General features: G+C 40.0%; 3 protein-coding genes across 4 annotated transcripts in view; all 3 read left to right on the top strand.

Annotated features, from left to right (window-relative positions):
- The first annotated feature begins 8674 nt into the window (after window positions 1-8674).
- Window positions 8675-14287, top strand: abhd13 (abhydrolase domain containing 13). Its single transcript, XM_088315794.1, has 2 exons — window positions 8675-8878; window positions 10063-14287. The coding sequence occupies exon 2, from the start codon at window positions 10090-10092 to the stop codon at window positions 11143-11145; it is 1056 nt and encodes a 351-aa protein (XP_088171920.1). The 5' UTR covers window positions 8675-8878; window positions 10063-10089; the 3' UTR covers window positions 11146-14287.
- A 1155-nt stretch (window positions 14288-15442) lies between these two features.
- Window positions 15443-19354, top strand: tnfsf13b (TNF superfamily member 13b). Its single transcript, XM_088315155.1, has 6 exons — window positions 15443-15733; window positions 16317-16410; window positions 16493-16549; window positions 17528-17652; window positions 18848-18998; window positions 19120-19354. The coding sequence occupies exons 1-6, from the start codon at window positions 15509-15511 to the stop codon at window positions 19230-19232; spliced, it is 765 nt and encodes a 254-aa protein (XP_088171281.1). The 5' UTR covers window positions 15443-15508; the 3' UTR covers window positions 19233-19354.
- Window positions 19355-21848: 2494 nt separating this feature from the next.
- myo16 (myosin XVI) overlaps window positions 21849-26604 on the top strand; it is a 100543-nt gene continuing 95787 nt past the window's right edge. The window contains exons 1-2 of one of the 2 annotated variants that reach the window (XM_088315425.1): window positions 21849-22024; window positions 25621-25668. The gene's annotated coding sequence lies outside the window, so the exon portion shown is untranslated. Of the gene's footprint in view, window positions 22025-25620; window positions 25678-26604 lie in introns of both variants that reach the window. The other variant, XM_088315424.1, reaches the window with a different exon arrangement.

Genomic DNA, 26604 nt, shown 5'->3' with positions numbered 1-26604 from the left:
GCAGAGGGTCCAGAGTAGTTGGTGTCTCCGTCAGCTTTTGCGGTGTGTTCTTCAGTCATTTTCTGGTCCGACGTGCCGACTTCAAGGCAGACGTGACGATTGGCTACGACAGCCGACATCATCTTAAAGGAGCCAGAATAAGTGTCACTCAGCGTCATCTGATTACCTATGCGACAGGGGATCTTTTTCTGCGGTCATGGCTGCAGCTCCACTCATATGTCGTAATCAAGCGGGCCACAAAATAACAAAGTGCAATGTGCAGGCGTAGGACAAATAAGCAATAAGTGGCGAGCCAGGTATCATACACTGGCATCAGCATGTACACGTCCACGGGCTGATACACTACCTGCTGCTCTCTGCTAATTTCCGCCATTAACAGTGACATTTAAAGAGATATCTCCCCAGTGAACGAGCGCCTGTGTAAAGTACCTTTTCATTAAGCGCTTATGTGTGGGCCTCGAGGGGTGAACAAGGGAAGTGGCTTCGAGTGTGTTTCTGCCTGTGTGTGCGACTGTGACAGACTGAGAAAGGGTCGGGAAGAGACAGCGACTAAGAGCTGAGAGCGCAGATAAAGAGGGGAGGATGAGGACGGCTGGCAGTGATTTATTCCCATTCGCAGGTCGGAAACCTAGCGTGTAAATCACGAGGATCCCTGAGCAATTGCTATTACGCTGACTTACTACTGGGTCACGGGACTCAACACACAGCTATAGGATGTCCATCCGTAAATTACAGCGCAGGCTTCCTCCTCGTTGCTTGGGCTGTATCTGTTCTCCATAATAGAACACAGGGAGGATTGTGTTTGGATAATCATCATAATCAAATCGAACGGGCAAGAAGCTTTGGGACACTCCACTTAATCAATTCATTAATCTAGCAGGAATTGCGTTTGAGTTTATGTTAATTCCACCTTTAGCTTCTTACGTCACTTGAAAGCACAATTCAAAATTGTGGTAATGAACTTAAAGAGAGATGGTGAGTCGCTATCAACGTGTTTAAGATGTTGATAAAAGTCCTAATTTTCTTCCATTTTGCTTCATAAAGTTGTAGTTGTCTGAATTCCTTTGTCTGTACAGTGTAATATGTGCTGGCAAAAACATGCAAACAGTTATCACATTTATTAAAGGGGACGTCAATCTGAAAAAAATTCTGAAAAAGAACATCTTCAATGCAGCCTCACTCATTGAAACACTACATTTTTATTAATATTGTGTTTCTGGATTATGTGTTAAGCAGTAAAATCCACCCGTTTTTGTGCATGTCTGGAGGCGGCCATTTTGCCACTTGCTGACTAAAAATGACATCACATTTGCTCAAGGCTTCAGTAACAACAACTCATTTCTTTTTGAAGCTTGGCCATGATTAGTCGCTAGTTGACCCTTGAGCAGCTGTGATGTCATTTTCAGTCGACAGCAAGTGGCCACCCACTGAGCTGGACATTTTGATCAGTATTTTGCAAAGTAAAAGCAAGTGTGTTTGCAATTGTTTTATTTTTATTCAACACAAACAAAATGGGTCTGTCGACATGGGTGACTAACAAATAGCATCTATTTGGCAGGGTTATGACCTTGGATAGTTAAACATAAATGGAGTGACGACACATAACTCTACTCACAGGTATATATCCTTTAAATGGGAAAATATTATTTGGTATGTGATTTGATGTGCGAATATGACCATGGATATATATATATATATATATATATATATATATATATATCACTTAGGCATACCATAGGCATGTTTTTAAGCAATCTAGGAACTCTTCTTAAGAGTGAATATATATATATTTTTTAAGATTGCATCGTATAGTATGTCACCTTTAAAGATGCCCTTTAACTACAAGAGGCGCAAACAGCAAATCCGGACAAATCTCATTGTGTTGGGTGTTATCAGTTATAATATTCCTGCTGACCTTCACCGAGCAACATAACTTTTTCTCCTTTAAATTGGGTGCAGTTGCTATTAAGTGCAGAGTTTCTTGACCTTGCTCAGATTCCATCAGTTATCCCATCTTTACAAAGGTCTCCATTATGCTCTTAGAGTATAACCGCAATTCAAAGAAGTTTTCTGCCGTGTCGTTTCATCACAGAATGTCCTTGCTGTTGCATTTTCTTGAGGGGGATCAAACTGTGCAGCGCCCTCACTTGCTTCCGTGATCGCGCCCCATAAGCAAGGCCGTCACTGTAATGACTTTGAAACACATTACTGTAGATTCAAAATCAATGGCGGTTTCTGGTGTGTGCAATGCTGTATGCGCGTCCACACAGGGTATTTCTGTAGGAGGCCGCCGCAAAAATGCTTTGTAAAATGCTGTTCCATTGACATCCTGACATAAACCGTTGAGGTTTGTATGAAAGAATTGTCCCCGCCCCCAAGCCCCTGGAGACATGAAAAGTCCTGGCAGACATTCTAAGGCAGTGGTCACCAACCACCGGTCCGCGGGCCGTGGCAGGCCGCACAGATGAAAGAAAAGGAAACTTGCAGTACTCACGGTTATTTTATTATTTGAGGCTGAAATTCTTTTTTGGGAAAAATGACCCACGTCTTTCCGTTACATCGTCCTTTTGACGCATGTCAAGATGCTAATTGTCTAATATTAAAGCAACAAGCTAGGGAAATTAGTAAAAAAAACAGACCACGTACAAAGCCTGCTGTACACAACATACGGTGAGCATCGCACACACCTCGGATATTCACCCGCTCACATCCCGTATTCTTTTCTATTGTTTTTTATTATTTACAATAAATCTTTCAATTAGCCTATGTTGTTGTCATCTCATTTCACTACAGGCTTTGAACTGATTGTGTTCTTAATCAAATGCGAATATCGGCAAATAAGTAAACTTGTGAACGCCGAACCACGTATATATGCAAGGGTTGACTGGCGTTCCTTGGCACCAAGATGCCACAAGATGGCAGTAAAACACCATTTGACTCTGAATGACGCTCTTCAAATCACGAGCAAGTATATTCGGGACCAAGATGCCCCACCATGATGCCAAAGTCATACTTTCATCGCTTTGAGCTGAGCACCAACGCAACAAACAAGTGAGTTTCTCAGCAAGTAACAAAGGGGAGAAAAAAAAGGAAAATCAGGGAAGGGGGTAATTTCACATAGGCTCAAAAATTTACATTGAGTTGATGGTTGAAACCCATTTGGTCAAACTGTGACACAAAAATAATTCAGTTTCAAATGATGGCAAACAAAGAGGTTTCCCTTTCTCAGCGAAAAAGAAAACAGGCATTTGGATCTAACTTGAAGAGTGCTTGATTTAGCAGCTCTGGCACATTAACATTCCCGCTGAGGAGGTTGCTCAAGTGTCTGGAGACACAAAAGGAAGCCTGCTCTGAAAGTTTGTCTTTTCATCTTTATTTTTGGCACAATGGCCAAACGCGCTAATTATCCATCTATCTCTTCCATCACAAGAGGAAGTTGGAGAATAAAAATGGTTATTTACATTGTTTACACACCAAACACAGAGTATACCTCTATGCAATAACAAAATCCTTGTAGAGGGTTCATTCACTTCTCTTGATTCATGGTGAGAGGTTATTTAGATATAGAGGGTGATATATTTGGCAAGCACTTCGTCACTCTCGTTATCTGTCTTTCATAATATTTACAGCGATACATATTAAGTCGATTGCCACCACCGTTGTACAAAATGGAATCTAACTAAAATATCCCGGACAGAAAAAGTCCTACAAAATGGTGACACATGTTAGGCAGCATACACCTCAGTTATGTGAACGTCAGTGAGTTATTTTCTTTGGATTTTGAGGATTTTTTGCGACACTTCTCGCACATAATTTTATCCAATGCAATAAGAACTCATGCTAATATACTCATATTAAAAGTAATGTAAAGATTATTTTGTTTTAAGTACCGTAATTTATTTTAAATATTTTATTTTTGACTCTTAAAATTTGAAATGCCATAAAATTTTCCTTTTCTCTTAGTCACTGCAGTGTTACTGTTTGTATGACTTAATATTTATAGCGTTTCATTTTTTGTTAAATTCAATAACACTCAAAATGTAGCTCAAAACATTGTCTCAAGCGTCAATAAAGGTTACACTGTGACAACGGTTTGCCTTTCATTATTTCCTAAATGAGTGCTCTTTTTGTTTTGTTCAATGACATCCAGTAGTTAATTGGGCGGTTAGCTAGTTTTTATTCGCGTACAACAGTTAATATAAAAAATAAATAAAAATAAAAATAAAAATAAAAATAAAAATAAAAAATATTAAATGAATACAATATATGATGTTTCAAGACAACAAGAAGTGAAAAAAATGGGAGACTGAGAAGGAGTGTATTGGATTGACAATCGAGTGCATTCAGCTGTGAGAACAGCTTGGTTTTTCACAATTTTTAAGTATTTTTTTAAGAAAACCTTTATTTTTGCTAAGGTTATGGGTTGTAATATTTAGAAGATGTTTATTTTTGCATTATCAAGACTTTAATACTCTCTCCCTCTACTTCCCGATATGATTAATCCACAATCGATCACTCACCATCAGCAGAATTCTTAATGATTCATTTTAAAAAATATTAAAATATTCAAAATTCCCCCCAAAATATATGGTCACCCACACTGCTCATCCTCGCACATACCTCATATAAGATCAGACCTACTGAATGTTTAGAGACTTCTAGATTTGACAGTGGGCTGATGTGTAAGGGAGTGAGGGTGATGGTGGATTTTAATAAATGTTGGCTTTTTCGCTACAGGAGGCCTCCTAATTACTGTCGGAGACGTACAGCAATTTCCAACCAATTCATTCCTGTTGGGAAGTGCGCAGAGGGCACACTTGACTGCAGGCACGGGCTGCCTGTTTTACTACAGCTGACTGGGCCATCATTAAAACTTGACTGATACCGAAACAGAGCCACAGGAGCTGGCGGTACGGATTTAAATAGGAATCAGTGAGATTTTACTGTGGTGACACAAGTACTATGTGTCTTGATTTGTGCATCCTCATGGGCTGGGTTTAAAGTAAAGTTAAAAGAATTACAGTGGACATTCGAAAGTCAGACACAGAAAAAAGTGATTTAATCAAAGTAAAAATTGTACCTCAAACATCAATGTGCAGGAATTGTAAAAAAAAAATTATGTAACTTCACGTTGAAATGAGTTCCTTCAGCAGGCATGTCTAGATGTCACTCAGCTGTTTTTTCTTTTTTTTTGCAAGCAAAATTCTGAGCTACAATCACTAGATGTTGCCAAGAAACTTGGCTCAAATTAATTCACAAAAAGCAGAACTTTTTTAAAAACAAAGCTTTGTGCCGCTTATAAATTCTCCTAGTTGAACTTGATTGTAATGTCAAAATCCGAACGCCATAGACGAGCTAACAAATAGCATTTGTGTCATTGTGCTACAACAGATTATTGTACTTGAATAAACAATCAATTCACTTCAAGTTATTTATGATGAGGGGGTGATTTGAATTTCGAACAACAGTGATGACAACTGAATCGAATTGGGTTTGACGTTTGATTATTTCCATTTTTTTTTTTTCACAGTGTGCCAGTGATTCACCCACAGTGGATATGGCTAACATAAAAATGACCAAAGGAAACAATTTCCTCTTCCCTCGCTATCACGCATATGTCAGATGTCTTCAAAGGCCAACTAAATTTATTTTTTACGATTGCTTTTAATTCCATTATATATTTTATTCTTGATCTATTGTACAATTTCAAACAACTTGGCGGTCAGCTGAAATCGATTGTCTTTGACTTTGGAGGTTCCTCTGTATCATGTCGAAGCTGTCCTCCGTGACTCAAAGCTCTCGTCGCCAAGGTGATAACACATTTACATTGTAACCATGGACACCAAATCTATCACTTTTGTGCCTGGCATTTAGTTACCGTACATGCAGATCAGATATCGGACAAGCTCAAGTGTGGGCCTACCTTTTCACAAATGCAACTAAAACAAACAAACAAAAGACAATAATAGTAACTCCTTCCACACCGGCAGATGAGGTTGCAGCTTCAGTCGTAAAATGCTGACTAGCAATCAATATGTTGCAATCGCTCCCATCTTACAGGATGCTAACATGCATGCTATTGCGTGCAGTACATCCTTTAATTTAGTCAATGGGTGCCTTTGCGCTTGCACAATGCTGCTCCAGTCCGGCTAGCGGGGTGCTACTGAGTGGTTGGCGTGAGGTGAATGATAAGCATGTCCCTTGGCCTGATGATATGATATTCCCAGCTAGGTCATCAAATCACTGCTCGTCCTACAGCAGCTCCCACTTTTATTGAGCTGTGGCCCTCCAGTGCTTTAAAGCCATACAGTTGGAGTAATTGAAGTTACAGTGTGTGCCTGTGTACTATACTGGCTTTGCGCGTTATGTGTACGTGCGTCTATGTGTCTGTGCGTGCACGTGACTCCAAAATTGAGTGCACGCTTTGAATGAAACACATAATGTATGGAGCTATATACACGCTACTTACGGCAATATTATTCAGTTCAAAATTGCCTGGGAAATGAACAGTTACAAATGTTCAAATGTTGCATAAAACATTGTCGGCAAAGGTTTTATGAAGGATTCTGTTTGACACTAATAGATTTCTATTCATATTATTTCCTATGGTGAAAATGGTTTTGAAATCTGAACAAGCTAAAGTTTGATAAGCATACTCAAACAGAATGTGTTCAATCAATTTTTTTTTTCAGTTACAGCAATTGACGTGTCACAAATGTTTTTTATTGAGCGGTTGGGCAACACCACTTGTTTGAGTCCCACTTTAAATTACTTTATAAAAGTAGGTAGGGAGGTGCTGTATGGTAAGGGAAAATACAGCGACTTATCAAAGTGAACTACAGCGCATCTTCTTTCTAGTGCTTGGTGCTGCTGCATTTAGGCTAAAGAGCTAATGCGTCAGCTTGCAGCGCTTCCTCTGACTTTAGCCTTTTGTGACATCATGCAGCAAATGACGATCATGTGACCTACTTCTCCTTGCCGAGATGCTGCAGCTTAAGGTGCAATACTGTCAGATACGATCAGAATCCCCTCTTCAGCTATAATTAACATTCATTAAACTGCGCATGATTTGAACTCGGAGTGGCTGTGTTATTTCCACGCTTGTTTTTTTTTTTTACATTTGAACCGTTATTTTTATTATCATTATTAAACAGCGTAACATATCTTAAAGCGTTTGTTTTCCTTTTATGTTGGCTCTGACAACCCAGAATCAAATCAGTGAAACCTCAAGGACAGAGCTAAATGGCCAACAGCTGTGCTAGGCTGGCCTGCTCATCATCTGTCTGCCTCCCCGCCTTGGTCACATGATGGAGTGTGAGCGAAATGTTAAACGCCAGCAGGGAACTGAAAGCATAAAAAGGCATTATGTAGTTACAACCATAATTTTCTAATAGCTTGATAGTGTTCCATATACAGCAAACCGATTGCTAAGTTGCTAACAAATTAAGCAGTCTCACCTTTCTCTGTCCTATTATTGTCAATAACGGACTCACCAGGTTTCCTATGAGTAAACATCAAGTGGTATGAACTAGATCTCCAAAGTAACATGTTGTCAGCCCTTGTTACTTCATTTCATTAAAGGATCAATTTTGAGAAGAATAGGATGTGCACAAGCTTTGGGCTTAGGTCCAAAATGAGCCACATCATCATCTGTGAATTTTTATTGGAAAATAGAATTATAAACATGTATTTTTTATTCATTATCCAGACATACATGGTTTATTTTTTTTGGGGGGGGGCAAAATACATTTATCATTCATGTTTGTTGTAGTAAATTCTTCTAGCATTTGTTTATGACAATATCCATCAGCATTCTATTGCACTTGACCTCATTTGTTATAGGTGACTTTGGCTGTGAGGCACCTTGGACTGTTTGCCAGCAACTCTGATGGACAATGTACTTTAGTATTATGCCTATATATATTTTTTGTATGTTTGGATCTAGGGGAGGAACAAAATTCATATTCAAAGGTCTTGAGCCGGGGGAAAAAAGGGAAACCCTGACCTTAAATACGTAACCTTAACACATTGAAAATAGTTATATCATCTTCTGGTTTATTAGCAAAATGTCAATACCAGCTTTAATTAAATTAATCCACTGAATTAATCAGAATATAGCCTAAAATAACAAATGCTAGAAATTTATTGGTCCCTAGAAAAATCAGCGGCACGGGTAGCTCAAAGAATTAACTCACAAACCTTTTTTTGCCAAAATTGCAGATTTTCACACTGAGTAAATATTTTAACTCTCTGAACTCAGTTTCATTTACTTCAAAAATCTATTAGAATAGTCTTTGATTTAAAATACACTTAATATATGTAAAATTAAATAAACTTTTATCATTAGTATGATCGTGATTTCTTGAAGGCCTTGACCGATCACCACTGCCATTTATGCTGAATTTTGAGCACGTTTGAAAAATGAATACTGGTAGAAGAGCGACATCTTGTGGTGTGTTCAGCTTCAGCTCTATGAAGCGAGCTTTATTAAACCACCCGCTACATATGTTAGTCGTTTTAAAATAAAGAATACATAAAGGAATAAAGGATTTGCCTTTTTATGATTATTTTTAAAAACACACACATACCTGCAATTCAATGTAAGGTAATTACCTACTCGTGTATAATAACTAGGAACTTTACTTTACTACGGAACCAAATTCTCGGAGTAAGATTCCACCCGGAAGCCAGAAACAGGAATGCGAACCAGCTGTAAAGGAAAGCGAGCTGCACCGGTTTTTTTTTTGTCACGACAGGTCACTTCAAGTATACCTAGTTCACTTAATTGACACTTATCTGCGTGACAGCATCCAATTTGTCTTCGTGCGAGCGAGTTGACGATACTTCACGTTGCTGATGCAGCGAAAATGAGAGGAAGGTGAGTCAGAAGTACCCGGCCGCCTGGTTAACATCGACGAGTTAATGCTAGGTAGCTTGTCGATAGCCTTTGACATGTGAAGGACTCGCGCTAGTTGGCAATCACCGTGATAAATATCCGGCGTCACTCATTCGCCCCACGTCTATTTTAACAAATTGAATGTTGTGTCGACGTGAAATGACAGTTGGGTGCAGCACAAACGTACACTGTCAGCTACTACAGCACTGTGCTGTCATCAGATACTTTAAAAACAAAAAAAGATGGGTGTGCCTCTTGTTGCTGTTAACAGCGACGATTAGTATGGGCGTTAGCTTTTGAAGTCAACCCTGTGTGGAAATACTGCCCTATAGCTCAGTATAATCACTCGCCATACAAATCCATAGTTTTTTTTCAAACGTCTTGAATTTAGCTCGCCTCCTTAAAACAAAAACAAAAACAAAAGTAATCGTTTTCTTCTGATGTCCAAAATAGAGTGACATCTCAATTTAACGGACGAATTGGGGGAAGCGTTCGTCCGTTAAAGCTGATTGAGTGTTACTTCGAAGTGCTTTTTTCATAAACTAAACAGAAGAATATTGTAGCCCTTCCTCATGTTCTCCGCTTTTACAACTAGATGCCATTGACAAGGGCTTAGCAACAAAATAAAAGAAAACTTTATTGTACTAAAAATTGCATGGACCAAAGGTGTGTACACTTGCCACTACAGTGCACTGCTATAGATATAAATAGGTTATGCTTGTTTAAAATAAATAACTATGGCGGATGCTGGGCTATTACATTTTAAGAAACTCTTGCTCCTGCTAACATGGCCGCCACTTCCATCCATCCATTGTTTGAAAGAGCAATTCTTCTCTGCCAACATAGCTGCCTTATTGACACGCGTTTTAGCCCGCTCTACTATGAAGTCGGTTTATCTATGATAAGGAGCGTAAGTCAGAAACACATGACCACTCTGTGTCAGTAAACTGTGGTGAATTGCAGCCAACTCAAGAACTGCCTGACTCTGAAAGGTGATGTACAAAGGCGGGTTTGAGTGGGTACTATTTTCTGTCAGTTGAATCGAGGTTCCACTATATGCATTTTTTTTTACTTACTATTTAGTTCAAATAATAATTTGTACACCCTGCACTATATTTGGTTTCAATGTCTATTTTCCTCATGTGCAATGTTCTCCTTCTTCTCAGGTTGTTGTGACTACACTCTGTGTTGCCATGGAGAAGCCGTGGAGGTTGTGGGGCTCCGTGGAGCGTTGTACCCTCACTTTAGTCTCTTGGTCCTGGGGCGCCTGCCGCATCTCCCTGCTGGCTCTGATCCTGACCTTCCACCTGTATGGTGGTTTCATCCTCCTGGCTCTCATCCTTGTGTCCGTGGCGGGCATCCTCTACAAATTCCAAGACGCACTCCTTTACTTCCCCGATCAGCCGTCATCATCGCGCCTCTACGTTCCCGTACCGACGGGAATCCCACATGAGAATGTGTATATTCGCACTAAAGATGGTGTGAAGCTCAACCTCATTCTGCTGCGCTACACGGGCGGGGACGCGCCTCCTGGAGTCGCAGGCGCCAGTCCGAGCGGCCCATCGTCCTCGGCACCGCCCACCATTCTCTACTTCCACGGCAATGCGGGCAATATCGGCCACAGGGTGCCGAATGCGCTGCTGATGCTGGTCAACCTGAAAGCCAACGTGGTGCTGGTGGACTACCGCGGCTACGGGAAGAGCGACGGCGAGCCCAGCGAGGACGGCCTCTACCTGGATGCCGAGGCCACGCTGGACTACGTGATGGGCCGTCCCGATTTGGACAAGACCAAAGTGATACTGTTTGGTCGCTCGCTCGGGGGCGCCGTGGTCATCCGCTTGGCGTCAAATAACCCTCACCGTGTGGCAGCCATCATGGTGGAAAACACTTTCCTCAGCATCCCGCACATGGCGTCGACGCTCTTCTCCTTCCTGCCCATGCGCCTGCTGCCCTTGTGGTGCTACAGGAACAAGTTCCTGTCCTACCGGCAGGTGGCGCTGTGCCGCATGCCCTCGCTATTCGTCTCGGGCCTTTCGGACCAGCTCATACCGCCAGTCATGATGAAGCAACTGTACGAAATGTCGCCGTCGCGGACTAAACGCCTGGCCATCTTCCCCGAGGGCACGCACAACGACACGTGGCAGTGTCAGGGCTACTTCGCCGCCTTGGAGCAGTTTGTTTGCGAGCTGCTCAAGAGCCACGCCCACGAGGAGAGTGTGCAGACGTCTTCGAGTGTCACCATCATCTGAGTGAACTTTTTTACTCTTATTTAATTTCACTCAATCTGTAAATGGGTTCAGAGAGGGGAAACATTGCTCCCTTTTCTTTTTTCTTCCACGAATAATGCATTTGTGATGCTTAATACAGTGTTTCCCAACCTTTATTGAACCAAGGCTTATATTCTTCATTTGAATAACATCTCAAAGGAAAACATCAAACAAAAATGTAACAAAATGTAGATGCTATTTAATTTTGTACCTTCTGCCCTCAAGTGGAGGAAGAACATTTCATCTTTCTGCCTATCAATATATGTCTCTGGAATATTAGTTAAACAACAATTAGTTGTCGTAAATAAATAATATCACGGCCGATGAGGTGATAATTGAACCATTTCCAGTGGCACACAAATGGGCTGCAGCAGACTGCTTGGGAATCACTGTCTTAATAAATTAGGTCACTTGTGAGCAACGGTGCTGACCGAAATGTATTTCAGCTGCTGACGTAATCTGTGTGTTTTGGAGCATCATAGATTACAGCTGCAAAGACATGGCAGCTCTTGGCTCCACCCCACAAGACTTAAAGTCTGCCTGTAACACGAGAGTTGAACGATTTATATTTTCTTTTCTTTATTTCATTTTTTTTTTTTAAATCGAAATCACGATTCCAGAAAATGTGATCATGTGGTCAATCAACTATCTCACACAAACGCAGTCTCCCTTCCTCTACTCCCCCGGATCACCAATCAGAAGCGGCATGATGCTCATGGCAGGTCTGGCGAACCAATCAGCGGCCCGCTGCTGCTCTCGATCTGGCACACATGCCGCACCGAGGCAAAACGACAGCTAGCTCTCCCGTCTTGTCTGCACGAAAATGCGAAATTTGACTGAAAAGAAGCAGAGACAATAAATCAGATTCTTTCTGCCTCTTTTAATAGGAAATATTTACTTTTCATATTTAAATAACTTGATACTCAATTGTAATTTTTTTTACACTTTAGTTCGTATCACGATATATACCAATACTGTGAAGGGATTCAATTTATACCATGGGATGACATTTCAGCCATATCGGTCCGCCCTCAGTCCCCATTTGCAGCAAAAATATGACATTTAAATGCAATCTTACATTTATGATTAAGGAACATTTTTGTTAGTGTAACTGGAAAAAAGGTTTAAAATAAGAATTTATTTTTTGCATTCAGTTTTACACATTCTAAAACCCTTGACAAGGATTGCCTCGCCCTCAGCCTCTTCAGTGTCCACTCATTATTTGTTTAATAGTTTTCAATATTTCGATGGTATTATGTACATTTCTGTCTTATTTGTAAATGTTAATGTACATAAAGGAAAAAAAAGTAAATTGAATCGAAATTGCAGTTCGATCTTTTCCTGAAATCGTTCAGCCCTAAGTAACACTAATTCATGCACATAGATGTAAATACAAGTTCATTATTTCATAAGCGTCCCTGTTTGAATATTTTTAGTTTGATGCTAATGAAAACAACAAGAAGGAGTTCTAGGGCCAACGTGGATGAAAATAGTGATTAAAAGAATAATTTCTTGTGAATTTTTTTCTTGAAAAATACACCAAAATAAGCACTATTCTCGAATGATCAAGGTTTTGGCCTGAAAACAATGCCCTGGCCTCCATGTAAGAAGTTTGCATTTTCTCTCTTTGCTTGCGTCTGACTCCCTTCCGAAACTTACATGTTCGGTTCATCAAAAGACACTTTGTTGTCCATCGTTGAGAGTGTGACTGATTGTCTTAACGTGGCCTGCGATGGTCTGGTGTCAGCCCACAGAATTTCCTGAATGAAAAAAAAATTTAATAAATTTTTAAATTCTACATTTAAAAACAACAATACAACTTTATTGTTGTAACATTAGGACTGTTCTTTTCAACATTACCACAATTACATATAAATGTTTTTCTAAAATGAAAACATGACAATTTGATTTATTTTTTTGTTTTCTTTTCAGTGTGGCCCCAATACTCCTCCGTAAAATAACAGCTTTCCTTTTTGTAATGGAATGAAAAGCTCAATCCTTTGAGTGCTGGAATGATTTTTTTTTAAAGCCTAATCCTCAAAGTTTTCTTATTTATTTTTTATTGTTGTGTTGTCAGAACTATATCCATCCACGGAATAGCAATCGAAAACCAGGCTGTGATGGAGTGGTCCTTTCAACAGACAATACGATGCATTTGTTACTGTACAAAATCTCTGACAAGAATCCGTCTTTTCTAAGTATTCATAATCTTAGCTGGTATTGTTTTCCACTCTAATCGCCCTTTAGGTTCTTGTCACCCCCCACCACCCGCAATGTGCCAAAATGGCTTTACGCCTTTGGAGGGCTGTTAATGAGCTAATTAACCTTTCTTTCCCCGATGTCTTCCGAGGAGGTCCGTTGGAGTTTGATGATTTAAAATTTAAAACCCCTGTTGTCTGTTCTCACTTTGAAAGTGCAGAACAATGAAGCCATTCGCGTACACAGTGGTCAAATTTGGTGCAACAGTTTGTGAAGCAAAAGCTTGGCAAGGAGAATCGCTGCTATGTGAATGTCATTACTAGTGTTCAATTAGTGCAATTTGTTTGTTGTTCTTCCCCGCGATGGCATCGGGCGCTGATGTTTCCTCGTCTTTCTCTGACATGTTGACTCCGCACATTTGATTTATTTTCTTTCAGCCTGAGCTCAGATTGCATTGCACGAGTGTATGATCGCTCCTTTTTTGGGTTACCATGGTTACTCGCCTTTTGCAAGAATCGGGGTTCTGTCCGCGTCATATGCGATATTACAGCCGCAAAGTCAGTCTGAATGTGTGTTTTTTTTTTTTAAATAAATGATTGCGTGAAAGGTGAATGCACCATGAATCAGTCTTGACTGATGGAACTTTTCAAAAGCGCAAGTGTGTTGCTTTCGGGCGCTGGCATGTGATTGTTTCTTTAACAAACTTGCACTGTCTTGACTTTTTGTATTAAGATTTGACAAAGATACATTTCTTAAGCAGACATTCGAATGATTCGTCTTCAGCTTGAAGAAGTCACTGAATGAGCTTCTTTCCCACCTTTCACCATTTCTGGGTTTTTATCCACTCGTCGCTTTTGTAAGCACCTCTTTTCACTTTTGTGTATTCTGTGCTGTAACATACAATAAAATTGATATATGAAGCGTTGCGACATTTCCAAATGAATGAAATTAATCATGTAAAAGAATTTTGTGTGGCCGTTGATGTCACTTCACTTTTTTTTTTATATGGTCACACTACTTTACCCCTGTCGTGTTTTTTGCTCAATGTTTCAATTTACTTCCTTTTTTGGGGTGGTGGCGAGTCTCTACCTATATTATTTGAGTTAAATAAGCGCAGTATTGAGATCAGCTTTTTCTTTCAGCCCTAAGCACAAATCTTGAAAGCAAATTTCCTCCATGAAATATACACTGCAGTGACATTCAATTCCATGAGAATTTAGCAGGAATGAACTTTGTGAAGATAAAGCAGCAATGTTATGACCAAACTATTTTAGGAAAATAAACATTGATGGGGAAAGTAGTAATTTAACAACATTATATATGTAATGGGACGTCACTGTGGTCGACTGGTTAGCACGTCTGCCTCAGAACAAGCATGTCGTACATGTATGCACAGAGGCAATGTTTAGTAATTTAAAAAAAAAAAAAAAAAAATTATCTATCCCACACAGTAAAGAGGTCGGTTTCGGCTCTGGCCTTCCTGCATGGAGTTTACATGTTCCCCCCGCGCCGGGTACTCCGGTTTCCTATTGTCAACTATTTTCATTCACAGGCAGCACATCAACTAAATGCTTTGAACTCCGGGTTTCACTACTTGACCCAATGCAGGAGCTGTGATGTCATTTTCATTCGACAGCAGGTGACAAAATGTCCGTCCACTGAGATGGCTAGAAACGGGTGGATTTTGATGCTTAATTAATAGTCCATGATGCAAAATGAATCGGAATACTGCATTTATACTTGTGGGGCTGCACAGAGCGTATTATTGTTGAGAAAAATGTTGACTTGACTTCCTTTATCACAACTTTTTTTTTTTCTTGTACCCTCGCGTTTTCTTCCCTTGTCCATGTGGCCTTAGTACTCCAATCCAAATCCTATTCAGTCCCCTGACTTAACACAATGTAAATAATGGTAATGTATCATTTTATGAGAGCCTAATGAGAACTGAGTGAGGTCAGGGCCGCAGTTGAGGCAGGAAGTTGATGTGGTTAGCCAAGCAGAACAAGGAGGGGAAGCGGCGCTCTTTTTGTTTTTTTTTCTTGCCACTGTATTCATTAGACTGGAAGCCGATGGAGAACGAATGTGAAACCAAAAAAGCATCGCTGGTGAGGAATTGGCTCCCATGCCAGCGTGAGTCCCCTTGACAATGGCAGTTGGCTCGCATTTGGATCCTGGGACGAGTCAGAAAGCTGTCGAGGCCCGAGGGCTGTCCCGGCCGGTCCTCCTTCTCACACTAGCGGTCGTCACCTTGTCCTCTCTGTCTGCACTCTCCTTGTACCAGCTGGTTGTCCTCAGCGCTGAGGTGGAGGGCCTAAAGTCTGAGGTGAATCGCAGGAGGGAAGAGAGTCAGGAGGTCAAGCGTGGAGAGCAGGTGAGCCGTTTGAACATTGTCGTCAATTGCTTTTTATGTCAGTCCCTGTTTCAAACATATTTTTTTTTTTTAAGCAAAAAGTACTAGAAGTACGGAAGAGGTTTAGGGCCATGAATGAAAAAAAAAAAAGGCTGGAAGGATTCTGACTTTAATCTCAGAATTTTCGAAAGTCAGAATTCCGAGATTTAAGTCAGAATTCTCACTTTAAAGTTAGAATTCTGAGAATAAAGTCAGAATTCTGAGATTAAAATCCTTCCTTTTCATTCATGGCCCAAATCCTCTTCCATACGATTAGTTTAATAATAATGCATTTTGTTAATTATTTTGTAGATGAATTGATTCATCATGTTTAAAAAAAACCCAACACATTTTGCACACACATTATTCATGATACATCATACAACTGCTTTTCCTCCACAATATGTTCTAAAATTAGCACAATTTTGATCACTGTTTTCCAAAGTCGAATCGAATGTTTGTCTTAAATTTTGAATTAATTAAATAAAATAAAATCCTCATCAACATAACTAACACAGACCCGTATGCTTACTTCCTACATGTTGGGTTCCTTTTCTGTGTTAAGGATGTGAGTGATGAGAGAAGCAGCCAGACAGATCATCAACAGCCATTCACCCTGATAAGGAGGAGGAGGATGGTCTCTGGAACAGACACATCAGGTGAGCCAAAGCAGCCTTGTCCTTGGATTTAAGAAGAAAAAGATTTAACCAGACATTTCGCATGTGCTTCTTTCCAACCCAGTTTCACAATCTTGTCTCCAGTTGTTGGCGAACAAGAGCAGGAAAATCTTCAGGAAAGGTAAAAAAAAAAAAATGTTGGAATTTGTACAGTGAAATGTGACGTTAATCAGCTGTGCAAGCAAAGAATCATTCTGGGCATTTTGAATGAGCTTTGTGTGCGTTTTGTATTTTCTTCCTTCTTTGGTTTTTGTTCCCTTTGCACTTATTTCAAAAGAAGGCATCGACAGTCTCAGCATGAGGTGATTATAAACACTTGAAATGAGCTAAGTGAGCTAAGCGGACTCAAAAACTCCCATTCAAAGCATTTGCGTTCCTTTTGTCACCACTTGTGTTACAGTTAAGTATGAACGCATGTTACTGTCAAATATAACATAAAACAAAAACATTTACTATTACATTACATGATGGTATTATGAGGGGGATTTAATCAAGTCGGACTAAGTAGCTGAAAGCCTTGGTGTGAAATGCATGGCCCAAACCACAAAACGCCATGGACGGGCTAACAAACAGCATTTTATAACTCTTTAGAAACAGACATTTGAAAACAGGTGGTGGGGCAACACATGTAGACTGACAATACAACAAAACTCACAAGCATATATTTTTCTCCTTTGTAATTACCGCATTTTACTGAAGTTGTCTCATTCTGTGTTACACTGCCCCCATGTGGCCAAGGTGTGCACCCTAGGAGGAGCAGAAAAGTGGCAGTAACTGTACAAATGATTTGCATTCTACTTATTTACATTAATATAGGGTTTTAAAAAGTATAATTTTCAAATGATCACTTTTACAACATTCCTAGAACTTCACCATGTCCCATCACTGGTGAGCTATTTTTGGAACAGGCCGGCAGGCTATTCTTGTCGACCTTGAGTGCTCCCGGGTGCCGTCGAGCACCATGTCGGTGATCCTTTAGAAAAATCAATAAATCAACGCTACGAGTTGTACTATCTGAGTGGACCTGAGTTTTTTAAGCAGATCCTTTAACACAAATCTATTTGGATAGCAATATGATAAATGTATCTTCTTGCGTCAGATTTTGCCCTGGAGCCATACACGGGCATCCCCTGGATGACTGGCCTGAGGAGAGGGTCCTCGCTGGAGGTGGTAGGAGACAACATACTGGTCCAAGAAGAGGGCTATTACTTTGTGTACAGTCAGGTTAGTAGCGCATGTCGATGTTATTTTTTTAGTTTTACCACCAGGAGGCGCTGCAGGCCTGCGTTGCAAACTGCTGGACTTGCCAGATGAAAAGCGCTCCTCTGCTGTCAGTGCAGAAAACGGTCTATGCAAATGATGCATGCTTGTGAAATGAATATTTAATGCTTCATCATTGTTAATGCATAATAAAAACCCAGGTAATCGACCAAGCGCATGCAACGAACACTTCATTAGTTATATTTACACCAAGCTAATGAAATCCAAGACAGGAACTGTATAAAAAAATATCCATCCACTAACTCACTTTTAATGGACAATTTCACAGAGGTTTTAATTCACTATTTACTTTTATGTACTGACGTTTAAGTTACCCGTATTATACCGATTACAGTCTTATTTCAAAGTATCATGTACTCGTAAATGTTGTTGATGCCAGCCACCAATACTGCAAAAAAAAAAAAATCATCATGGGCAACAGAAAGAAATAAAGCTTTTTGTTCAAAGTATTCTGTCTTTGTGTGAAGTTAAGTTTAAATGTCAAAAATAATTAGTGGTATCGTTACTTGGTATCGGTGAATACTTTAGCGTGAGTACTCATACTGGTATCTGTCTGAAAAAAAGATGGTATCAAACATCCCATCCTATAGGATGTATGAATATTTTGTATCCAGCACAGGGCTATGTGTGGGCAGCCTGAAGGCTATTTATAGTACAAAGCAGTAGTTCTCCACCACAGAAAACGACAAACACAAAAGCATCGGAACATTTTCTTGATCTTCTCATGCATTTTACCTGCTCCTGTATATTCTTTGTCACTTTATTTAGGTACAAACATGCCAGTCTTGCACCACTACAAAATAGCAACCACTGCATTCCTTTGTTTTTGGTCTTTAATGAAGAATCTACACATATAATATTACACAAAAATTCAAGCTTTTATGTTACTTACTTCTAGATGTGTTTTTAAAAAAAAAAAAAACTCAGGACAGCGCACCTTTTATTTGAAGTCACCCACTTTTCAAGTTAAATTCACTTAATGTTAATAACATTATTATTACATTATTATAGGCAATATTTGGAGGCGTAATCCTTACTTGTAATATCCGCATCAAGTTTGTGACCCATTGACATTTGTGTTGTCTTTACACCCGTTTTGTTGCCATTGGCTGTTATCTTTACTCTCCGTCACTTTCAGGTCTACTACATGGACAGTAGGTTTGCAATGGGCCACGTGGTGATCCGCAGGAAGAGGACGGTGGTGGGTGACGAAGCTCAGTATGTGATCCTGTTCCGTTGCATCCAGAGCATGGACAGCGTGTACCCTTTCAACACATGTTACACAGGAGGTGCGTTATTATTATTTATTAGGTACTTTGTACACCGTCTTTACAGCGGCAGTGCGTCGCGTGCTAAGCCGCGAACAGCAATGCCAGTTCAATGTGAGAAGTGTGCTGACGTTTCCCTCAGGTGTCGTGAAGCTGGAAGTCGGTGACCAGTTGGAGCTGTTGATACCCAGGTCCACTGCCAATGTGTCCCTGGATGGAGACGCCACCTTTGTTGGCGCTGTCAAGCTGGTTTAAAGCCTGTCGCCTCACATGAGAGCCGAGGGAGCTGTAATTCTGGTGACCTTAAATGTGAGAAGAGACATTTTGCTCTGCCTGAACCCAACGTTGGCGATTGTTTTATGATGTGGATTTTTTTTTTTTTTATACATTCTTTAATTTATAAGATTACATGTCACAATTTAAAATATAAATATATGTGATAGATATAGATATTCTCATTGTTATATTATTATTATTATTATATTATTAGATATTATTAAAACACCATAACAATGCTGTATAATTTTGTTCTCAACAGTGAGTGCAAATACATTGTGATGACCATTTGTTTCTATCATATACAGTTTTGCAGTTGCAAAAAAGAATGACGTGATGAGGAAAAAAAAAACATTGGCAAAATGAATATTTAGTGGATAGATAAAATGTCTTAGAACAGAAGGTTACATCTATTATGATCTATTATTGTATATAAAGCTGGAAAAAACATTTGCAGCGTGCATATTAGCTATGCATTGAGGGTATTGCTGTCATTCTACTTGTCCACGGGTGCTACCCTGTAATAAAATGTGATGTGTCATACAACATCATCATAAAATACACACATCATGCTGTTTAGGTCATCCAGAGATACATGAAACAATAAAAAAAATAATATTAATAATGGCCAGGAAAATTAGAATAACACAAGTTTACTTATAATTTGTAATCATGGATGGCTTTATGCATCCCTAAATGTATTTTTGACCCTGATCAAATTTTTCTTTACTTTTTTTATAGCGCGTCAGGATTTTTGAAAAATATTTTCATTTTTAGTTTTTACATTAGCCCTATAAGAGGTTGCAAAGTATGGATTTTACCATGCATTATTTATAGCGTTGATGTTTAAAAAAAAAATCGATCTGTTGCTGAACCAAACACTTAGAGCGACACAAATTCACAAAATTGGACAGGCGACATCAAGTCCAATTTACAATGATGCATATTCTATGCAGCCCCAGTGGTTTGAACGCATTTTTATTAATATTGCATTAGTGAAATATGAATTAAGCAGCCACCCGTGTCTATCCATCTCTTGCTGTCGACTGAAAATGACATCACAGTGCCTGTTGGCTCAGGTAATGACCAGTCATGGTGAGGAGAAGCGGTACAGATAATGGATGGATGGATCTCCTCTTCTCGGTTTGGTCATGTGACATTCGCATGCTGAGCTGTTATGCCCTGTGATGTCATATATGATGAAATAAATGCTATTAATCTGAAACTTTTTTCCTTTTTTTAACATCCATATATTTGTAATGCACTCATAAATGTATCCTGCCTGACACACAATCAAATTAAAAGGCTTCCTTCATCTACTCGACTTGTATCCAAAGGGGCACAAAGTTTGACAAAGCCCAGTGGGTGGTCGGCTGCTCACTATGGCGTCGTGCCCTGAGAGTCATGACTCCATTTGGCAAATTGAGAGACTTGTGGTGTGATGGCGGAGTGGGAGAAGAAAGTCAAAAATAGAAGGCACAGGAAGAGTGATTTCAAATGGCCTTAATGGATAAATGGACACAGAGCTGCAGCCATTAGTGGAAAAAGAGGGCTGTGATTCCGTAACGCAGCAGACAAGGCCCGAGGTCAAAAGCCATTCTTCATGAAATGCTAAGAAGAAAGCGGCTGGATAGGAGAAGCATCCGTCTCCTTTGGAGGCAAAATGTGTCAATCATGATATGAAAATGCCCTCCCTTTTCAGCATCTTTGTGTGATTCCATGGCGACGACCGGCATGTTTGGCGGAAGCTCATGTCATTGTGGACCCGACACACAAAAGAGAAATCAGCGTCTGACCGGGGAATCAGGAAATGAGACCTGCTGAGTACACATGCTGGCACCCACTATGCAGTGATAAAAAGCGCAACACAAGACACACACGCACACACACGCATATACACAAACAGAAGGGTTATTAAAGGGAGCCTATTTACAAAAAAAAAATGTAATTGTCGTGAAAATGTAATTTTCTTTTCACATTGTGAAATTGATTTGAAGTCTATTTATTTGGCCGTACTAGTATTTATGTTTGATTTATGCATGGTTGCTCGTCTGTCCTAGCTGAATAGTTTAATGTATATTTTCGATACTGCTTATTCTGACTGAGGTCGAGGGTGAGTGGGAGCATTTCCCAACCTCTAAACTCATTAGAAAATGGCATGTGCCCCTTTCCTTATCATGCTATGGACAAGTCTATCCTCTTTCAGGATTCAGGATTCTTTTTTGTGTGTATTGTGAGGAAAAATGATTAAAACGTTGCAACCGCACTAAAACTATCTTAATATATATTAAAAAAAAAAAAAAGTCAAGATGAAAAAAAAAAATTCAAAATTGTTACAACTCTGACATGCACGTACAGTATTAATAGTGGTCTTAAAGAGCTATAATAATATCCATATCAAAATATTAGGAACAAGTAGCCGTAGCTTGACCCAGCACTAGACGTCACCTGGATTTAAAATTAACCCGTCTTAAAAAATATACACTTGTTTGTAATACTTTTTAACGTTGAATAATCACCTAAATGTTTAAGCGACTATTGTAAGGCCACAACAGTAAGCCACGTGACGACCATTTACCGCATGTGTGCTGATGACGAGCCACCGCATTTCTACAGCAAACATCGCCGGAATTGCATTTTCTTTTCTATATCACACTAGTTTCGTAAATAACTTCCAACTGCAGGTGAATATATTGCCATTTGTTGTTCGTTCTGTTGGACGAATTCGAACGAGTACAACAGAAGTTGAACAACATTCAAGCTTGTCAAAGGTAAGCCTCTACTCTTCCCTTAATATAAAACCGCATAGCATACATGAATTAAAATACTCTTATTAATTCGTTTTTAATATTTTAACTAAGCAAGGCATTATCGCAAACTAAAATAGCAAAGCCTATTGAATGTACGTCCTAAATGCTCAGACAGCATATACATTTCTGTATGCAGAATATTAAAAGAGCACAGCAACATGTCCTGGCTGCTCCACTCGACCATCGCTGATTGTTGATCTCTAAAATTTCTGACTGAGGATTTTCATAGCAATGGTAGAGACTTTATTGTCATTGAGTCTATGAATGACAATAACATCCCAGCCATTGCCGTGACAATCATCTATTTAGCGATCAACTAAGTGAGCCATTAATGTGATTCAGCAAATTTTATTTTAAGGTCAGTTCATATTGTTGTGTTAAAGTGAAGGAAAATCTTTTTAAAAGGCATTCTCCTATTTTAGTGCTCAGTCATCACCAATAGAGGAGCTCACAAAACATAAAAGGGGTTCTGGCTGCTCTGCCAATATTCTAGACAAGATCAAATTTCTGCAATTGATATTGCTTTAAAGTTTGAGGTCAACACCTCAAAGGTTAACAGTCAGATCCATCCATCTATTATCTTAGCCGCTTCTCCTCACAGAGTACTGGAACCTATCCCAGCTGTCTTTGGGCAGTAGGCTGTGTACACCCTGAACTGGTTGCCAACCAATCGCAGGACACACAAAGACAACATCTCGGGCCAATTTAGAGTGTCCCATAAACCTCCCTTGCATGTTTTTGGAACATGGGAGGAAACCGGAGTACCCGGAGAAAATCCACACAGGCGCCGGGACAACAAGCAAACGCCACGCTGGAAGCCCGGGGCCGGAATCGAACCGACACCTCTTTACTGTGAAGCTGAAGTGCTATCCAGTCATCCACCATGCCACTTGTTAGTTGGATGACAGCTAGAAAATGAATGCTAACCTCAAATTTACTAAACAAAATTGCCTCACAGTGCATACGTGTACGACATGCTTGTTCTGTACACATACTCGTATTTGGGGATTACGTTGATCTGCTGCAGGCAGCCCAAAGTAATCATGCTGATCCAAAGCTCTCCAGTTGAACTGGCAGCATCAGCCTTTGGGTTTATCATTTAAGGACTGGCTGCGGATTTAGTCGAGCCACAAAACTGGATGTTGTGAGCTCGCCGTTAGGGAAATTTTTCAACCGATCCAGAATGAGACGATGCTAATTATTTTTGATCCGGAACCGGAGCTGAGTGAGGGGTTTTATTTGTTTTTAACAGCGTTATTAATCTCTCCTCCGCCTGAATAGAAGATGATCTATAATTCAGATGGTTGAGCCTCATCTTGGTATGAAATCACGGTGAAGCTGTGGGTCGTGCGACCCTATCTGCATGGGAGGAAATTAAAAGCAGATTGAAAAGTTCATCTCTTCATGTGTCTTGCATGTTTCAACTTTGCTTCCTTTCATTCTTAGAGGAAATGTTGAGACACTGAGAAACAGAATATACGGTGGTGCCTTGACAAACGTGTTTAATTCAATTTGACCAGCCACGCTTGGCGCTCAAACAATTGAATTTCAAATCATCGTTCACCATTGAAATGAAAGAAAACACATTCAACTGTTCCTGCTCCACACAGAACACCAACAAAAATATTGTAAAATTAGCACTCGACGGTGTTGCACTTCAGAATCTTAGAAAATCTAAAAAACAGTTGATGCACTACGATTACATGCTTTAATTCAACGGGCCTCGCCCGGGTGTGTTCACCTTAACTTGACCACCAGGGTGCAGTATAATCCAGACATGAATTTATTAAATTAACGTTAGATGGGTTATGAAGAGGGTGGCACAGTGGGTGACTGGTTAGCACGATGGCCTCACAGCTCAGAGGTGCAGGGTTAGATTCCGGCTCCGGCCTTCCTGTGTGGAATTTGCATGTCCTCCCCTTGCCTGCGTGGGTTTTCTCCGAGTACTCCGGTTTTCTCCCACCTTCCCAAGACTTCCATGGGCGGTTGATTGAACATGCTAAACTGTCCTTAGGTATGAGTGTGAGAGTGGATGGTTGTTCGTCTCTGTGTGCCCTGCGATTGCCTGGCAACTAGTTCAGGTTGTAGCCTGCCTACTGCCTGAAGGAAGCTGGTATAGGCTCCAGCATGACTATGGCCCACTTGGATAATCAATGGATGCTATCCTAAAATGTTTTCATACAAATATTTTCAAATTTGGGAAAGTTTCAGGGATTTCTAGTCATTGTTCGCAATCCAAATTATATGCCTGGGGGTACTATTTTATAGCCTGTCTACATGTGTTGCTTCACCATTTGTGCTTAGATATCCATCGCTTCAAGGGATAGAACTATTGCAACATCATTGCCAGTTTCATTAGCCCATCTATGGCGTTTTGCATTGGGCGTGAAAACTAGGATAACAGACTTTTGCAAAGACAGTGTTAAATACATAAAGGGTGTTTTCGTAGTTTTTCAGTATACTTCAACATGGAGTGGCGCGGCAATGACTTAAGCTTATTTTTGAATAATTATTCACTACCAGCAAAAATTTTGCTTGCTGTGACATTTGCTGCCACCATTTGGTGCTCATAGCTGAATTTGTTTTGCAACTCAAGCCCAAAAAATATTGCCTGGCAAACGTGTGGGAAATAGTTTGAGTGTCTAAATGTTTTCCTAAATGCACAATGAACCCCCTGCCTATTTTCTTTTCATAAATTCTCTTGTACACTTTTTCCTCTATAATTTCTACTCTTTTAGGTTTGGCCTTTCGATGGAACAAGGTGGAAATAAAGTCTCGTATAATAGGAAAATATTATCTGATGTCAAGCAAGTATTGTTGAAGTGATGCATCTTGACTGAGATCTTTGTAAGTCTGCGAGGAGACAAGTTTAGCCTGGGTTGTTAGTGGAAGTTACTACTGCTTAGTGTCATGTAAAATGAGTTTAAAAATATTTTATAAAGAGCTTTGGGATTATAGTTTTTAAGGCAGGATATTTACAGTTTGAACTATTAATTTAGACAATTCTCAAATTTTTGGGGAGGAAGGAGTGTTGCCTGCTGCAGTGCTTGTCCCCCGTCAAAGTTTTCTGTAGTATGGGCATTATAGGACTTGCTCAAAAGTGAAATGGTCTCTCATTGGAAAATTACTCCCCTGCAGGAGATGAATGAGAGTCACTTGTCAGCCACTCCATCTTGCACTTTATTCTGTTTTATGGCTCCAGGATGGAGCTCTGACACACCATACACACAAACACGCACTCACACACACATAGACACTCGAAGGCTGAGGGAGTCTGTAATTATTGACTGCATCTCATCCGATGCCCTCCAACTTTATCCTGACTCATGAAAACAACAACTCTGTCTTTTTAATGCACTTTTTAAAAATGAGATTATTTTCCCAATGGCAATATACTGTATCACACAGACAACAAATAGTCTACGTGAGTCATTATGCAATTTCACAATTTGAACAGAAAGAGCCACTTGATCAACAAGGAATACTCACAGAGAGAAAAACAATTTTAAAGGGGGTATATCGGAAAATTGACTTTTCAATTGTTTGTGTGCAAACAGGGCTCTGGGGGTCCTGCCCATGTGTCAAGTTTAAAGTCGCGCAACCAGGTACAGCATGTATGTCCTTTTTTCTTTAAACTTATCACCAGTCACTTGTGCACCTTTACCACATTTTTCCACCACAGTGCGGCTTCTTTGATAACTTATAACTCTATTGTCATTGTAAACAAGGTGTAAAAATGGAACAGATGAGAGAGACAATAGAAAAGCGATGACCAACGGGGGGATACAGCTCCCCGTTTTTGCAAACATAAGGGAGGAGGAGGGGAACCATGTGCATTTTAATACACAACACACAGGCGTTGTCCAAATTCTGTGTCCAAATACAAAGGCCACATGACGTAACGTCCGGCACGTATCGACTGTTCGTCCAAATTCACGCTCTTTAGCGTTTGTTTCCATGGAAAGTGTTAAAGCATTGATTTTATTTCTTTTGGGGAAATAACCCAAATAATACATATAGGCAATATTAGCACTGCTAAATTTGGACCTTGTATTATATTCCTGAAATGTTTTATTCTACGGCAATTTTGCTGTAACGGTCACTTAACCGATATACCCTGGAATGCCCCCTGCTGGTTTGGAGGTTTATAGCTTATTCAAAAATGGTATCTTTAGTACAAAATGAGTGAGGTTGAATCTGTGCTTCTTCTTTAATCACCGTCTTTCTTAATAGGTTAAAACAATTCTCCTCCAATTTTACCACGTCCTTGCTCCCGGCTATGTTTGTCCGGCTGATGACAAACAGATGCAGTTAGGGAGTAGGAATGGAGAAGGGTCTTAAGGGGATTAGAGGAGTGGGCTAACGCTGTTGGTGGTGGTTTGGTTCAGTCTTGTATTGGTCCTCTGCACATCTGCTCCTCGCTGCTCTTTTATTTGCCCTTTCTACTCAAACTACACGCTTTCCCTTTCACTCTATTGTCTGACCATTTGTTTCACTCCCCTCTGACCCGCTGTCTCTCACACACACGCATGCACATTGAA

Source organism: Idiotropiscis lumnitzeri, chromosome 14 (assembly GCF_059441095.1).
Source record: "Idiotropiscis lumnitzeri isolate Australia: NSW breed Sydney's pygmy pipehorse chromosome 14, RoL_Ilum_1.0, whole genome shotgun sequence".
NCBI classification, from domain to species: domain Eukaryota; kingdom Metazoa; phylum Chordata; class Actinopteri; order Syngnathiformes; family Syngnathidae; genus Idiotropiscis; species Idiotropiscis lumnitzeri.
The sequence above is the reverse complement of the archived record's forward strand: the minus strand, read 5'-3'. Positions and strand labels throughout refer to the sequence as shown.